Genomic DNA, 18,380 nt, shown 5'->3' with positions numbered 1-18,380 from the left:
CATAATCATTTTCCGGCAACTCAGCTTTTGAAAACACTCCTTTTCTATTTACCTGCAGAAACCAGACATGTACCATTCCTGCTGTTATAAAAGTCAAGCCCTGTGAACGTAACCACTTACAGAACCTAACCATTCCAGCCCTCCCAGAAACAGAGACCAAGGTAGGACAGAACACAGGTGCATCACGTCCAGATCCTATCTGCAGTCCACAGGCCCTTGAGATTCCCCAATCAGGAGGAACCTGACCTTCAACAGAATGGCTCTCTCTCTTTTTAGTCCCAATCTCACGTCAATTAATTTCAGTGTTTCCGTATACGCTGTGGGGGCCTCTTCCCAGGCCCACCACTATACGTGTACACGCATGCACAGGTGCACAGCTCCTCATACCATGCTCCTGGAGAAATGGTTTTTACCTGAAAAATCACTCAGAAATCAAAATGCCACGAATCCCTCAACGTAGCTACCTCAGCTTCCCCCAGCCCTCCCAAGAAAGCCACCTTGGGTGGAAGTGGAAAAGAGGTAGGAGGCAGCTTTCCACGTCCTGCCTCTGCCCCACACTGGAGCCATGAAGAAGGTAGCGATCCTCTGGGATACTGGAGATACGGCTGTGGGGGGGTCCCATGTCGGCAGCCACATCTGCCATCAGCAGGAGCCATGGCAGGGTCTCTTTTATGCTCTCCAAGATGTTTTGTATGAAGAACTCAACTGATGTCTGTTGACTTAAGTTTTGTGTCAGTATCACAGTTGTCACAAATCCCAACCGTGACTTATGTGATGCTGACAAAATGCTTCCACGTGCATCATGTTATTTAATTGGGGCTACAGTTATTTAATTGGGGCTACAGTTCCTTAAGGTGGATCTTCTCGTCTCCACTTTGTGAGAGGAAGCCAAGGAGAAGTTAGGAGAAGTGAATGTCACACAGCCACAGCCTGGAAGTGATCATCAAACCTCCGGCCCAGGCCTTCTGATCCCAGATCTCTTGCTCTTTCTCTTTCTGTTCTGTGTTGTGGACATCTGGGGCCCAGGAGCCAGTACTTGGCCCTAGGATCCTCCTCTGGAAGACGTGGGAGTCTCCAGGGACTCCTAACTCCCACCCCACACAGTCCAGCTCTCTGATGCTCACTTTCCTAATGTCATTGTTACAGCATCTATTTATAACTGTGCTAAGAAATGCTGCTTTCATGGCCAGGCTCATGAACTGGGGAGTAAATAATAACCCTGCAGGACTGATGTAGATAGGAACAGAATCTCCTCTAGAAACCCACTAGAAGAACCCATTGTACCTCTACGACCTTTTTTTAAACTTTTCAAGACAGTCTCGTTAAAAACTATGAATGCTGGGAGAGGTCAGAAAGGGCTTTTTATGTTTTGGCCTCTCCCCTATCCCTTCCTACTCCAAACCCAGGAAATTCTTGGTAGAATAAGGACTTTGTATTAGTTTCCTATCACTGCTGTAACAAATTCTGACAAATTTGGTGTTTTCAAACAACATAAATTTCTTATATTACACTTCTGTAATAAAAACAAAATCATGGTGTTGGCAGGGCTGTATTCCTTTCTGGAGGCTCTGGGGATGAATCTGCTTCCGCGCACATTCAAGGTGTTGGCACAATCAGTTCCTTGTGACTACAGGGCTGATGTCCTGTTTCCTTGCTGGCTGTCAGCTAGAAGCCTCTCTCAATTTCTTTGGCTGCCTGCATTCCTCATCACGTTGCCCCTTCCACCTGCAAGTCCTTCTCATGCTTCACATCTCTCTGTCCTCCTCTTCTGCATTTAAGAGCTGATGTGACCATACTGGGCCTGTTGGATAATTCCCCTACTTTAAAGTCAGCTATTAGCAACCATAATTACATCGGCAAAGTCCCCTTTACCATGTAACATAACTACATGAATCCATTCCTCATGGCCTCCTAGTCCAGATTTCTACTCAGTTTCTCTATGGTATTTAGGCTTTCTCTGTAATTGTCCTTAATCCTTCTGAGCCCCCACCAGCATCCTTTAATATCCGTATTTCTACTAAGAGTCTGTTCAAGGAAATCTAGGCTTTTCTCTATCATGCTGCCATGTCCTAAGTAAGTTACTTCACTTCTCAGGGTTAAAAACTTCCTCATCTGCATAATAATTCTAGTTTTAAATTTTAGGAGAGAGAATACTCCACAGAATGACCTTAATCATCTTCTGATGGGCTTTGGAGTTCAGCCATTACCAGGCTCCACAAGAAAAATGTCATCAAATGACCCAGTGGTCACATTCTGGCCAGTTCGAAGAAGGGGAGAGCAGTTTGGCCAAGCTGTTTGCCCATCTTGAAACCAGGGCTTTGGGGCTCTGAGATGATCTCTGAGATAGGAGCGCCTGTGTCTTCTACTTCCCAACACTGGACACAATGCCAAGGCCTGACAACCACCAACTGTCAATTTTTAATTTAACAAACACATGTCTAATGCTTACTAGGCACTATTCTAAGTGCTTTATATTTATATTAACATATAGGCACTATTACTGGTAACTTATGGATGAGGAAGTGAGGCACAGAGAAGCAAGTAACTTACTTAAGATCACACAGTTATTAAGAGACAGAGCCAGACATGAAAAGATGCTCAACACTGCAAATTATTAATTAGAGAAATGCAAATCAAAACTACAGTGAGGGCTTCCCTGGTGGCAGAGTGGTTAAGAATCCGCCTGCCAATGCAGAGAACTCAGATTCAAGCCCTGGTACAGGAAGATCCCACATGCCGCGGAGCCACTAACTGAGTGCACCACAACTACTGAGCCTGTGCTCCAGAGCCCACGAGCCACAACTATTGAGCCCAAAGTGCTGCAACTACTGAAGCCTCGCACCTAAAGCCCGTGCTCCACAACAACAGAAGCCACTGCGACGAGAAGCCTGAGCACCGCAATGAAGAGTAGCCCCCGCTCGCCACAACTAGAGAAAGCCCGCGCACAGCAACGAAGACCCAGCGCAGCCATAAGTAAATAAACATTTTTTTTTAAAAAAATAAAACTACAGTGAGGTACCACCTCACACCAGTCAGAATGGCCATCATTAAAAAGTCTACAAACAACAAATGCTGGAGAGGGTGCGGAGAAAAGGTAACCCTCTTGCCCTGTTGGTGGGAACGTAAATTGGTGCAGCCACTGTGGTAAACAGTATGGAAGTTCCTCAGAAAACAAAAAATAGAACTACCATACAATCCAGCAATCCCACTCCTGGGCATATATCCAGACAAACTATAATTCAAAAAGATACATGCACCCCTATGTTCATAGCAGCACTATTCACAAGAGCCAAGACATGGAAATAACCTAAGTGTCCATCGACAGATGAACGGATAAAGAAGATGTGGTATGTACATACAATGGAATACTATTCAGCCATAAAAAGAATGAAATAATGCCATTTGCAGCAACATGGATGGACCTAGAGATTATCATACTAGGTGAAGTAAGTCAGAAAGAGAAAGACAAATACCATATGATATCACTTATATGTGGTCTAAAATATGACACAAATGAACCTATCTATGAAACAGAAACAGACTCACAGACATAGAGGACAGACTTGTGGTTGCCAAGGGGGAGGGGGTTGGGGTTGGGGTTGGAGGAGTGACGGAGTGGGAGGTTGGGGTTAGCAGATGGAAGCTTTTATATACGGAAGGGATAAACAATAAGGGCCTACCATATAGCACAGAGAACTATTTTCAGTATCCTATGGTAGGGACTTCCCTGGTGGTGCAGTGGTTAAGAATCCCCCTGCCAGTGCAGGGGACACGGGTTCGAGCCCTGGTCCGGGAAGATCCCACATGCCGCGGAGCAACCAAGCCCATGAGCCACAACTACTGAGCCCGTGCGCCACAACTACTGAGCCCGTGCTCTAGAGCCCGCGAGCCACAACTACTGAACCTACACGCCACAACTACTGAAGTCCACATGCCTAGAGCCCATGCTCCACAACAAAAGAGAAGCCACTGCAATGAGAAGCCCGCACCCTGAAACGAAGAGTAGCCCCCGCTCACCACAACTAGAGAAAGCCCGCACGCAGCAATGAAGACCCAATGCAGCCAAAAATAAGTAAAATTTTAAAATAAAAGAAAAATTTAAAGAAAATATCCTATGATAAACCATAATGGAAAAGAATATTTTTTTAAAAGAATGGAAATGAATAAATAAAAGAGATGGAGCCAGGATTTGAGTCCAGGCAAACTCCCAATCTCATGCTTTTAACCAGTGTGCTATGCTGCCAGAATGCCATCCTTCAGGCTCCACCTCTTCTTATTCATTCTAACAGTGGGATCAGAAGAGGCGACAATAGGAAATTATCCTCCCACCCGACGCCACTGCCTCCAACTGGACCATCAGAGAATTAAGGAAGAGTGGTGCTTGGGAGAAGAATAAAAGGAGGAGGCTGAAACCAGAGTCAGGGAAGGAGGTCGAAAGTGAGGAAGTTGGACATTAATGAGCTCAAAATGTTAAAAGTTTAACCTCTATTTCTCCACGTCTTCTGCCTCACCGCAGCTTGAAGCTGACTTCCAGGGATGCTGAGAAAATTTAGAGTTAGAGAGCAGAGTGAAGAACGGATCAGCTGTGGACTTCACAGAGCCCAGCAGGCTGAACACACAGTGGAGGCCAATTAAAAATACTTGATCAAACTTATGGCTACCAAAGGGAAGGGGAAGGAGGGATAAATTAGAAGTTTGAGAATAAAAGATGCACATTACTATATATAAAATAGACAAACAACAAGATCCTACTGTATAGCACAGGGAACTATGTTCAATACCTTGTAATAACCTATAATGGAAAAGAATCTGAAACAGAAAAAACATATATATATATATATATATACACACACATATATACATATCTGAATCACTTTGCTGTACACCTGAAACTAACACAACATTGTAAATCAACTATACTTCAATTTTTTAAAAACTTGATCAAATCATATTTTAAATATTTTTTTCAATTATTGTGTCAATTATTGTGATAAATTCATTATCAGCCACTCTGCCGTCAAGGGAAAATTTCTTATTATTGAGAAATAGATCTCTACATTGTTTCTTCCCCTTACAGAGGCTGGCAAGGAAAGAATGAGGAAATACAGAAATGTGAGAGCTTCTATCGTTCTCCTATGCCGCTAAAGGTGAGGCTGCAAACTGGCCACGCAGGGGCCGAGCTGGCTCGCAGACATGTTAGCCTGCACAGTGGGGTTCCCCCCCACCCAGTGTTTTAAATTGGAAATAGTGGCCAACATATAAAAAAAAATAGGCAAGAATCCTTTGACAGATGTATTGCAAATAAGTTCTACTGTTCTGCAGTGTGCCAAAACTCTCCTAGCTGTGAATTTTGACAAACAGAAGTTCCTAATTTCAATGAAATCCAATTTATCAGTCTTTTCCTTTATGGCGACTGCTTTGTATGCCCTGTTTAAAAAAAAAAAAACCTCTTTATGAAATTCATGAAGATATTATCCTGTGCTTTCTTGTAGCAGCTTTACTGTTTTACCTTTCACATTTAGATCTAAGACCCATACTGAAATAATTTGGGGGCATGGTAGGGATCCAGGTTCATTTTTTGCCATGTGGATATCCAATTGCTCCAGCGCCATTTGTTGAAAACACCATTTCCCCACCACCCCCTACTGGATTATGATGGCGCCTTTATTGTAAATCAAGGGATCATATATATGTGGGTGTTTCTGGCCTCTCTATTCCGTACCATTGCTCTATTTGTCTAACACGTGCAACAATGCCACATTCTCAGTTACTGTGACTTTCTAGTAAGTTCTGAAACCTAGTACTGTAAGTCTTCCAATCTGTTCTTCAAGATTATCTTGACTATTCATTGGGATGGACACTTAACATTGGTGCACGTACGTATGTATCAACGTTAAGCCTCAATGAAAAATAACACAAAAGGGACTTTCTGGGGGTTAAGGGAGATGAGATACTGAGCCTCTCTCGAAGAATCAGAAAGCTAGCAACACAGAAGCCTGTATGGCAGTAGTCTAGAGCTGCCTTTCTAGACACGGTGTGCAAGCTCCAATCTGTGACAGGCCCCACCTACCGCTCCCCACCACTGAGGAAGATGGGCCACTGACATCTCTCATCTTACTCTGGACTTGCTTCACTCATTTACCTTGCTGCTTGGATCCTGGGCGTATTTGAACGAATGGACTAGTTTAGCAGAGCCTGTTGCCGTAGCTCTGGCCATATGAAGAGGCGTTCCTGGTGATGGTGAGAAGGCTGCATAGCTCTGGATAATTGAGGGAGACGGAAGGATGGCCGAGGGGCTCCTCCAGAGCAGGTTTCTCAATATGCACACTACTGACACTTCGGGCCAAATCATTCTTGGTGGTGGGACTGTCCTGGGCACTGAAGGATGTTCAGCAGTATCCCTGGATCCCACTAGATGCTCTCCCAAGTTGTGACAACCAAAAACGTTTCTAGACGTTGCCAAACGTTCCCTGGGAGCAGAGGCAGAATCGCACCCAGCTGAGAACTGCTGGCCTAGACCCAGAGCACAAACAGGAAAAACGAAGGGAGATGTGTAGGGGGTACGGGCCCTGGGTTAGGAACACAGGCAGGACCCCCGCAGTTCCCATCTACCCACCTTCCCTCAACACGCAGAACAAGAGATCTACAAAGAGGGAGAGGAAGACCGACAGAGAAAGAGTGGATGGTGCCACGGGGAGCTGTGAGCAGGACAGCGGCTTCACAAACTCCAAGGGGCATCTTCTGTGTAAAATATAAGAACAATGTCCCCTAGAGTTGTGCAATGTGTGGCCCTAGATATAAACTATTTAAAAAAGCTCCCATCTCTCTAAATAGTCTATAAATTCTGCCCCTTTCCCATTCCGAGTGACTAGGATAAAAACATCAGCTCCTCCACCATTACCTCTGCCTCTCAGAATCTCCAGAAAGATAAAGATGCAGGCTCTCAGCACACGTGGGTTGAGGTTCAAGCCAATTTCATTTGCATTTCAAAGGTCCTGCATCACGATTCTCCGTATCTGTCTTTAATTTGCTTTGTGGTCCCTTTATTTCATTCCCCAAGCATTATCTTTCTTCCCCTTGGCTTTCCTTCGGCCTCATAGCATTGATGAAGTCTAATGCAGGGGTGGAGGCCTGTACCCTGTTCCCCAGTGATGTACCAAGGATGGGAGCGGTCCACGCAGTTACAAGAATAAGGGGTACATTTTCGGTAGAAAATTTAAAAACATTAATAAATTTGACTAAAAGTCAGTCTGCTTTTATTAATCAGCGTGCACCAGCACTTCCAAAATTGTTTAGACATTTGTCAGTGATAAAACACCCCTCCCCCCGCCCCCGATTCCCTTGGTCTATGTTCCAAATGATTACTGTCGTTATTTTTTAATATACACATTTATAATCATAAGCAACATCAGCAGAGAACATAAATATTTTACACACACACACACACACATATTTATGTCCTCTGCTGATGTTGCTTTTGCTTATAATGCTACAGGATACTCACAGGTGAACCTTGAAAATTTCATACAGCTTCTGTGCCAATTCCTTTTTCCTATCAAATCTGCTAAGAGGATTTCAGGGCAAATAAAGGAAAGTATATCTGGGTTACAATCTTATTCTCAAAGATACTTTTTATTCAGTGTTTGAAAGAAAAATGCAGGGAGGGGAAAACCACTCCAATACCTGCAAACACTAAAGTTGGCTCTTCCAGAACACCTTATATTTACAAAACAATATGGCAGGGCTCTCTGAAGTTGCATTTAGCCATTGAGATGCTATACTTGGAGCATTTCCCCTCCAGGCTCAGGGGTTTTTCAAAATTGTTAAATAAACTCAACTGAGAATCCTTATTCAAATGGAATTGGATATTTCAGCTTCATTTCTAAACTCTTCATTTCTCTACTTTGATAAGCCTTCTTGCCAAAGAAAACGGGGAGAGGGGGACCCTGCACCTCTCGGTCACCTCAGAGCCCCTGATATCTCCCCCTGCCCCCAAAGAAAGAGTTGAGGATGGATAAAGTCTCATGTCATCCGGTAGGACTCCTGCCTACCAGGGCTTAGGCCCTTGTGTTCTGGGCTTTGCCCCTTTGTCCAAACACATGCCAGAAATGTAACGAATCAAACTAGCGGGCTTGGTTCATGACAGAAACACTAGTTTACAGTCTTCCAGTGAAGCATTTCAGGAGGAGGTTGGGGAAAAAAAATTGGGAGAACACAAACCACTCCTTGAATATCAGTGAAGTGACATCATTCACTGTGCTTAAATCTCAAAGCGGGCTGCAATGGCTGGGTGCTTTATGCCTTCCTGGGACATGCCAGGCCTTCTCTTCTGGCCTTGTGCCTGACTCTGGCCACTTCCTCCCCTCATTCCATCCAGAGGAGACTCTTTTGCAGTTCCCAGAAGGTGGCACGCTCTTTTCCAGCCTTGCCTTAGCACACACAGCTCCCTCTTCCTGGAACACCCTCTTTTTCTTGCTTAACGCTCCCTCTTCTAAGACTTCCATGAAGCCTTCCTGGATCGCCACAGTCTGAATTAGATGCCCCTCCTGTGTGTTCTCAGAGCCACCTGGCTTTGTGCCTTCTGGCGGATGCTGTGTTCACCGCAACTTACTCCTCCTGAGCTCACAGCTAGACTACATGTCCCAGTCACCCTTGCAGTTAACTCCTGTCACATGACCGAGCTCCAGGAAATGAAATATGCATAGAAGTGATGTGTGAAGAGAAATTGTATCCTCTCTACAGTTCTCTGTTTCTTCCACACACTGGCTAAAAGGAGAAAACTCTCTAGCCCTAGAGGAAGACGGAAGCACACAAAGAAGGGGTCTGGGTCCCTACATAACCACAAAGCAAAATGGCACAACCATGAACATCCACTCTGGACTATACATTGAATGAGAAACCTTCATTGCGTCAAGCCACTGAACTCTCAGGGCTCTTCGTTATAGATAGCAGTTAGCTGGCACTGACTAATACATCATAGTGCCTACCCCGCACTGCCTTGCAAGTCATCTGGTCTCTGTGAGTTCCTTGAGGGAAGGGACTCTGTCCTATAGGTCTCATCTCGAGCTCTTAACATAGTGTTTGATACAGAGTAGGGCCACAGTAAATATCTGTGGAAGGAAGGTCAGGAGAGGGAACAAACTTATGAATGGACACTGTAGCACAACAGAAAGTCGGCCCTAGGAACATTTTTACCCTTTGCTCAGAATTAGCTGAGACCCTAGATAAGTCACTTTTGCCTCTCTGCACCAGTGTCCCTGACTGTAAAATGTGGTTAGCAAGATCAGTAGTTCAATTTTAGTGAGCAGTCACTGTCCCCTAAAGGGCTTGTTAACAGGAAGATTGCCGGGCTCATTCCCAGGGTTCCTAATTCAGTTGGTCTGGGGTGGGTCCCAAGAATTTGCATTTCGAATTAAGTTCCCTGATGATGGTCCGGGGACCAGGCTTGGGAACCACTTGCCTAGATGATCTCAGATCCCTGGGAACGGTCAGGGCCTGGTGGTCTCCAGTGGTCAAGCTTATAAGCCAAATCATGCATGATTCTTCCAGAGTTAGTTTGGCATTTGGAACTACTAGATTGGAAATATCCTATGTGTGGCCAATTTGCATTCACAGTACGGAATAAAACTCCCACCTGATAGGAGACTGGTGGCTCCTAAAATTACCCAAGTATTAAAGATAAGAAACTGCAACTGGGGTGCCAGGTTACCTGGTGGGAATTTAAAACCAACCCTTCCTGATCCCTCCCCTTCCCTTGCACACTAGGTAAGGGTATTATGATGGAAACATTTCTGAGCACAAAGAATGCCAAGAAGAGAGCTTCCCCGGTGGCGCAGTGGTTGAGAGTCCGCCTGCCGATGCAGGGCACACGGGTTCGTGCCCCGGTCCGGGAAGATCCCACATGCCGCGGAGCGGCTGGGCCCGTGAGCCATGGACGCTGAGCCTGTGCGTCCGGAGCCTGTGCTCCGCCACGGGAGAGGCCACAACAGTGAGAGGCCCGCGTACCGCAAAAAAGAATGCCAAGAAGATGAGGCAAAAAACTTGACCCTAGATTAATCCAAGTTTTCAGTTCGGTGGAACTTTAAAATGCACTGTGAGCTGGCCATGATACCCCATGAATGCCGAGTGTCAGGTGTGCACAGATATTTAAGGACCCAGCTCAGATCACCAGGAGGTGAAAATAACCAGATCTCAGACTTTGATTTAACTGGGAAGACCTCCAACTCCTTTTCACGTCACTTGCATTAAATACACGAGACCAAATGCGGACCACAATATACTGACTGACGCTAAGACTCCACCAGAGCCACGCTTCGTTATCAGACATTTATTTTTTCACATAGCACCCCAGTTTCACAGCATGTACATTTTCCAGAGTTGGAGATTCTCAACCTACTATGTTCTCCACAGACTTTCCAACAAGTGTGAAAGAGAGGCAGTAAGGTTAGCTTGAGTCGACAAGTCACAATCCAAATATAGGACACCCTGTATTTATTTACGTTTAAGATCAATATACATACAGTTCCCAATGCTTAGCACCCGAACGAGACTCTGGCTGAGTAAAATACTAACACAACTTGCTAGCACATTATCATGAAAAGACCGAAGGCATCAAATATATACTTTGCTGTTCCTCATTTTACAGTTCAATGTAACTGTAGTGAAAAAATATACATTTTTACTTTCGAGGTTAAAATAGACCATCAACTCATTATCTCTCCAGGCCCACAGCTACAAGGAGCAAAATGGCTCTTCCCACCTCTGGCTCACTTGAACATTGGATTTGTGCTGAAGACAAAAAGAATGGCTAAAGGTAAGGGTACACCCCAGCTCCCGGGCTGGCTGCAGCTGAAGCCCTCACACAAGTTACCTTAAAACAAAATAAAACCAACACAACTCAGTTGATCCAGTCTCCATACAAGGCGGTCCCTGCGCCACCTGTCCCATTCCCAGGTCAGGGCTCCCTGAACGAGCTTTAGGATCCAGTCCTGATGTCTGACACAGTGCTTTAGGACAGAACTGGGACCAGAAGTTCCCCTACCGCAGCCCTCAAACTCCAGTTCTGGCCTGCTTAAGTTCCAGTGTCCTCTGGTCTTCAGAATCATAAACCACTTGCTCCAACCTCCCACAGTCCTGAACTTAGCTTAGAGCAGGGCAGTAGAACCCCCAAAACACAAAAACTAAACACTCCTCAAGTGCTGAGAGCAGAGCAAGACTTCTGTCACTAGAACAAATCCTGTCGATTGAAACGCTGTAATGCCTTTCGGAAAAGGTTCCTTTATCAATCATGTGCGTCAGTAAATGCAGAAAATAACGAGACAAGCCTAAAAGTGACCGTGCACCTGGGATGTCTCCCCACATTCACAGACTGGCTGTTTCAGGGAACACTTAGTAAGGCAACCTCTGAAAGTCTATTTTGGGGAGAACCAGTTGGTACTGCTCTTCACGTCTGCCCCTCTTGGTCTGCTGTTCTTACAGTTGCTCTTGGGAGGGTCACATAACCAGCTACATTTCTCACTGCAAACAGCAAAGCGGGGAGGCTCCTAGAGTAAGACTCTCATGAACTGCCATCGATGACTAATCTTTGGGCGTTGGTGGGCAGCCTCCCTTAGCCTGGGCTGAAGGGGAAGCAGAATATGCCACTTCAGGACTGCAAAAGCCCACATCCCCCCACCTCTCACCAGGAATTTGAACCACACTGAGGCAAAAATCTGTAACAAAGCACCCATAACTAAAGTGTAAATTCAAGCGATCCTTTGAAATCAGTTTCAAAAGAGTACACTTGAAACAGAGTAAACCAGTCGGAAAGAGAAACCAAAGTTACTAGCATGTTCTCTTTAACTAGAGAAGAAAAAGACCTCTCAACAGAGATTTCATTTTGTTCACATTCATAACGTTCAAACCACAACCTACTGAGCCCTACTTCTCAGCAATATGGGAAGATCTGGGTGCTATGATATCTGTAATTCTTTTTCTTTAATATTTTACAAATCAAATTCCCTTAGCAATATCTTGTCAGGATAGCCTGTGCTGAACAAATGTTTTTAGCTCTAAGGTGTTATAATGAAACTGAGATCTTTCCAACTACTACATTTGCAAATGGCTGTCTTAATTTCAAGGAAAACATCCATTCCAGACTATTTTCTCATTGATATTCTAAGAGCACATCTATCATTACCATGGTTGTGAGCTCATCTAAGAAATGGACAACTATCATTTAGAAACAGACTAGAATCAAGTCACATGAAGAGAAGAATGTTTCATGATAGTTCAGACGCTACTAGGAAATCAAAGAAAAATCCATGTTTTTGATTACTCACCCTAAACTGTACTGAAACTGAACATTTGCAACCCAAGTAACCCAAGATATATTGAAGAAAACTATAACTTACTACATATTGAGTTCATTTCAATCACAGTAGTCTATTTTAAAAACAAACTCCCATAAGGAATACAGGAATGGAATCTATTCAAAGCAACAGCTGTCAAAAGTTCTGCCAAGAAACTCAGGGTAATTTACTGCATCGTGAAAGATGAGGTGTTCTGAAGAACAAATACTTCAATCATATTCTTTCTCTTCAGATTTTAGTTTTTGCTTCAATCCAAGAGAATTATCTAGATCTAAAGCTCACTAAGACCTGTTTTCATATTAAGACTGATAAATTAAGTAAATAAAATTCAACATGGTACATAGAAAAAAACCCTTCTAATCTATTTTTAGTAATGCTCGTGGTGAGAGGACTCAACTGAGAATCCATAAAATCCCAACTCTGCCACCAGCTCCCTCCTTCTATGGATTCTTGGACTAGGAACTGTGGTTTCTTAGGGCCTTGGTCTCCCCACAAGCAAATGCAGGATATGGGAAGGGGTCCTCTCATCCCTGACATCTTACTGTGCAATGAGAAGAAAATGGGCACAGCTCCCAGCTAAGCTGCCTCCTTCTCCTAACCAGACCCAAAGCACTTCTCTAATATTTATCAAGCAGTCAGATCCCTCCAACTAAGGCAAATGCCTGCCTTGATTCCAACACACTCCCCAATTCCAGAAATCTACCTTTTGGGTTTGCTTCATGGCTGCTGGATAGGGAGGTGGCCAAAGCAATAAGCCACATACCAGAGACACTGAGGTACCCAATAAGCTGGCGATCTACTCCTACCGTGTTTTCACCGTTGGGACTGTGGGACTCCCATGGAGGAAGACCACTTAACAATAAGGTTATTAAACCCCCGTGGATGGGGGCAACGTCAACATTCTGCCCAGAGACTTCTGCCCAACAAGCTCTTACGCTTGAGTAGTTTTATAGAAGAGGTATAATGGTGATATCAATAACCCAGCCTTCCTATAAATCATATTAAAGGCTCACAGAAACATTATCAGGAGTTATAATCCTAAATTAAATAAAAGTATACATCCTATGAAAATAGAGAAAGAGAGGATGAGCGCTAGTTAGGTAATATCATGTTCTCTGTGTGTGTGGGGGGGTGTAATTGTTTTTTTAAAAATCCACTTCTAGGCAACTAAGAGACTGTGGTCACTCTTAAGTCCAGTCAAGAAGGTGCGGCGGAGATATTATTGGTGTGGGCTTTAATGCAATGCCTATGTTAAATTACTGGTTAGACTGTGCAATGCATGAGGCTTCGATTGTCCAATGCAAGTTTTTTCATTTAATGAAATCCAAGCTAACTAAACAAAACCCCAACCTCCGAATTTGGCTCACTCTGGCCTTGGCTTGATCGGAGAAAAACATGTCAATATTTTTAAAACGCATAACATAGACTAACATTCTTTAGTTTATATGTCTGCTTAATGGATATGAAGTGCTATCTGGAGTGTGTGCATATGTCCTGGAAGACTATGAGATGAAGTGCATATGCTAGTCTTTCCTGGATTGAATGGAACAAAAGGCAAACATGATAATGAAACGTCTGTGACAAGGACACTGTTGATAAAATGTGTTGCAGCCCCCAGATCTCAAAACAGGTGAAAAGAGGTTACCTAAAAAATGTGCACTCACCCATTCATAATCTTAGGAAGGGTTTAAACTGACTCTGAACCCCTCCCACAGGGACAAAAAAGGCAGCCAAAAGGGAAGGAAAGGGGGACTAGAGAAATAGTTCAAGTCCTGTGATTTTCAAAATCCAAGCAATTCAGAATCCTTTAATATGCACGGAACAGAATCAACAATTTGGTTTGTTTTGGAAAAGCATCATCGGTTGAGCGTTTCTCTTCTGTCATTAAGCTATTGATAAAGCTTAACGGAGTAAGAAAGCATTAAAACAAAAGCCTACTTCTTCTGAAAGCAGTCAACTCTACTGAAATCAAAGGCTTAGTCCCGCGTACCGCAAACCTATCCTAAGCCACTTCAGAAAGGACCTAGCACACCTCACCCCGCTATCCTAAGAATCGGTAAATTAGCAAAGTGCACAAGAGACCGCATGTCTTGCCATCCGTCTCCTGAAGTGATGTTAAAGCTGGCGAGGCCGGATACCTGGGAGGGTCGATCAATCCCCACTTGCAGCTTGAGCTTACAGGAGAAGCAGAGGCTGTGTAAATTTCTAGAGTCCTGGCTCCTGCGATTTGAGCTCACTGCTTTACATCACATTACATCACACTCCACTGCAGTGGAGGCGGCTGGGCGCCTCTGACCTGCACATAAAGCAATCCCTTCCCAAGGGCGCGCTTCACAGAGAACAAAATAGTCACACGTCCAGTGTGAGGATCGGCTTTCTTTCATTATTTCTTCATACCCAACACACTTACGATCCGGGTGAAAATAACAAAGACAAAAATAACTACCAGAGACTGTTGCATTACTGGTAACAACCATCGCCCCTTCTTCCCTAGTTTGAATGCCTGGGTTCAGACGACAAATATTTATCAGTCCAAACAGTCTCATCAGCCGTTCACATTTGACGGGTGGTTTCCAAATTCATGCATTTACAGATACGTTAACCCGTGCAGGATAGAAGTAGAGACCTGACAACTATTTATTTAATTTGATCGGGCAAGGCAGCTCAGGCAGATTTCTCTTGCCCAAAAATCTACATGAAAGGGCTGAGTTGTCTGGGTTGACGGCTTAGCTGGGCCAAGTTAAATAGATCATGGACAAAACTACTACTTTACAGAGGTGTAAAGACTGAATAAGTCTTTGCCATTCAATAGAAAACAATAGTCATGTATTATTTATAGCTAGATATAATATCAAGATGGCACTAGAGAAGCAATTTTTGGCATATAGTGGTGGAGGGCACGGCGCCAGTCTAAAGCTAATGCTTTTGTTTTCTTCTCCTTTTTGTTTTTATTATCATCATGCCAAAGACTATCCAGTTGGAATCACAATTATTATTCAGGAAACCAATCTACTGTATATGATATACATACGAAAATAAAACAAGCATCCTGAAGGTACTGGATTACAAGGTTTTGTACAAGTCATAAATTCTTTAAATAAGTAATGCTCTAAATTGTTTTTATTTGCTAGAAGATTGGTTTTGGGTAAGGAGCAACATCTAACACCTTGAGGAAGTACTTAAGAATGGGAGGTAAATCCCACTGATAGTTACAATTTCAAGTGTGATAATCAGTTGTATTTTTTCCACCACAGTAAAACATACACGTGAAGCACAAAAGAAAAGGTGATATGGGTTATATTCCGCCGCTAAGAGCTTTTGACACAGTCTCAGACATCTATGACAAGTAGTTGCGTTGAAACATTCAAAGGAAAGATCTTGGCAGGAAAGGTCACCCACTGTTACTTGAATCTTGGGGGTCACAACACAGTGACTGGACGAAGTTGTTCCAGTTGGTTTTCCAATGCAATCCGTTCTTGATGAACCTCCTGAGTTGTACAAAACAAAGAGAAGAGAGGGGTCATTTCCTGGGTTCATCCCTACTTCATCAGATACTGAAAAGAAACTTATGACTGGACCCACAAGCATTTAGGTGCCATATGACTCAAGGACAAGTGGACTGGGAGGCATCATATTTAAAGCTGGTGACCGGACACAGGAGGCTTCACAATTTGCAGTCTCTCGACTCCTTTCTTAAGATGATGAAATGAAAGTGATTGACCAACCCTCCCCACCCCCCACACCTAAATCTCACCCTCAGTTTTAACAGCGACTGGCACAGAATGATGTTAAAAATTTTTTTAAATGATTGGAAGGGAGCAGAAAAGCAAAAGCAGACTCCTAATATTGAGAGGCGAGCCATCAGGACTACATCTCTAGTTGCAATCTCTTGTTTCCACTCCAGCACCATACTGGATTAGGACTGAGGGATGAGAAAGGGCACTGGTCATCCTTCCACCAAAGTGTCATCCAGGTTCCTGCATAAATTATGGCTCAAGGTGTGACTTCTTGGCTAAAGGTAGAAAACAGGATCCACAATCTGCTATTTGGGAATTCAAACTTTGAGCCCTAAAACAGACCTACTGGCAGGGAGAGATGGGGACACGTAAAGGCACTCTGAAGTAGAATCAGTCAAGGTGGGAAGGAATTCTGTATAAAGGCTCAATTCTGGGCTTCCCTGGTGGCGCAGTGGTTGAGAGTCCGCCTGCCGATGCAGGGGACACGGGTTCGTGCCCCGGTCCGGGAAGATCCCACATGCCACGGAGCGGCTGGGCCCGTGAGCCACGGCCGCTGAGCCTGCGTGTCTGGTGCCTGTGCTCCGCAACGGGAGAGGCCACAACAGTGAGAGGCCTGCGTACCACACAAAAAACCAAAAAAACAAAACAAAACAAAACAAACAATAAAGGCTCAATTCTGAGACGTCCCAGAAGAAACAACATGCTAATAGTAGCGTAGAACTCAACAAACATTTATTCACCCACCCTCCTACCTACCATCCAACAGTCTTTGAGTATCTATCTACTATGGGCCCGATTCTGCTCTGGGTGTGATGATACCACCAAGGAACAAGATAGATCAAACCAATGCCCTCGCAGGGCTCATACTCAAATGGCTAGAGAAAGACAAGAAAGTCAAAAGAAAAAAGAAAAAAAACGAGATACTTTCAGAAGGAAATAAATAAGATGATGTAATAGAGAGTAATGTGGGGGATCTGGGAGAAAGGTGGAGAGGGTGGTCCGGGAAGGCTTCTCAAAGCAGATGCTACTGAGCAGAGGCTTGAATGAAGTGAGAGGTGAGCCACATGAAGATACAGGCGAAGCATATTCAGGGAGATAAAATGGCAACTGCTAAGGCCCCAAAGGAGGGAACAAGCTTAGTGTATCTGATGAACCAAAAGGCCTGTGTGACCAGAGCAGAGGAGACAATTAAGACCTTGGCAGGAGCTAAAGTCAAAGAGTTAGGCAGGCACCTTGTGGACAGAATAAGGAGTGTGGATGGATTCAATAAGGATTCAAAGTGTACGGCAACGAGGACTTTGAATCAGGAAAGGCATTCGGCCTAACTTAGAATTCAGAATGTTCACTCTGGCTACTACGTAGACAATGGATTGTAGCAGGACAAGAGTGGAAGCAGGGAACAGTTGGGAGGTTACTGAATGGAACCAGGTGAGAAATGAAAATGGCTTAGATCAGGTAGCAGCCATAAAGATAGAGAGAAGGAGATGGATTCTGGACATAATTTAAATCTAGAACTAATAGGAGATGTTGATGAAGGTGATATAGGAAAGAAGGAAAGGAATTTGGGATTGAGCAACTGGGCGGCTGGTAGTGTGGTATTAACTGAGAACAAGAAGATTGGATGAGAGATGGGCATTTCAAGGAGAGGGTTGGGAGTGAAGCATCTGAGATGTGTATCAGATATATTACGAGAAAAGTTGAATAAGCAGTTGTAAATACATGTCTAGAGCTTAGAAGAAAGAGAAGTACGGCTTGAGGCATAAATTTATGAGGTTGGATAGCCTTCAAAGCCATAGGATTATGTAACAACACCCAGCAAAATAATATATTGGGTTGGCCAAAAAGTCCGTTCTGTTTTTCCACAGCATCTTTCGGAAAAGCCCGAACTTTTTGGCCAACCCGATAGATGGAGGCTGCAGGTAAAGACAGAACTTAACATATGTACCAAACTCATTCCCTACTGCAACTCTACTAAAACAATTTTTTTAACTGGCGGGGTGTGCATGGTCATAGACACACAAGGACAGGGAAGACAAAAGGGAAGAGGTGATAACGATAAAATTGGTAAACTGGAAGGCAAACTGATGAATGCTGAATGAATTAGCAAATCCAGGAAAAATAAATGTGGGGATTCTCCTAGGTGCTGAATACGTCTCTTCCAGTTACGCATCATGGAACTGGAGAAAGTAACCACAGGGTGGACTTGGGGATAAACTGAACCCACTGTGACAAGGACCTGAGCTACAACTCCACTGATCACCTAACCTCCATAAGCTCCTACTCTTAACTGGTG

At 44.0% G+C, this 18,380-nt stretch overlaps 1 protein-coding gene across 2 annotated transcripts in view; it reads right to left on the bottom strand.

The window, feature by feature from the left end:
• Positions 1-15,769: 15,769 nt before the first annotated feature.
• REPS2 (RALBP1 associated Eps domain containing 2) overlaps positions 15,770-18,380 on the bottom strand; it is a 228,296-nt gene continuing 225,685 nt past the window's right edge. For both annotated transcript variants that reach the window (XM_065900931.1, XM_065900932.1), the window contains exon 18: positions 15,770-15,838. In XM_065900931.1, coding sequence (XP_065757003.1) covers positions 15,770-15,838 — 69 coding nt within the window. The remainder of the gene's footprint in view (positions 15,839-18,380) is intronic.

The sequence above is a fragment of the Phocoena phocoena genome, chromosome X, assembly GCF_963924675.1.
Source record: "Phocoena phocoena chromosome X, mPhoPho1.1, whole genome shotgun sequence".
NCBI lineage: Eukaryota > Metazoa > Chordata > Mammalia > Artiodactyla > Phocoenidae > Phocoena > Phocoena phocoena.
Note: the sequence above shows the minus strand (reverse complement) of the source record. Positions and strands in the feature narration are given on the sequence as shown.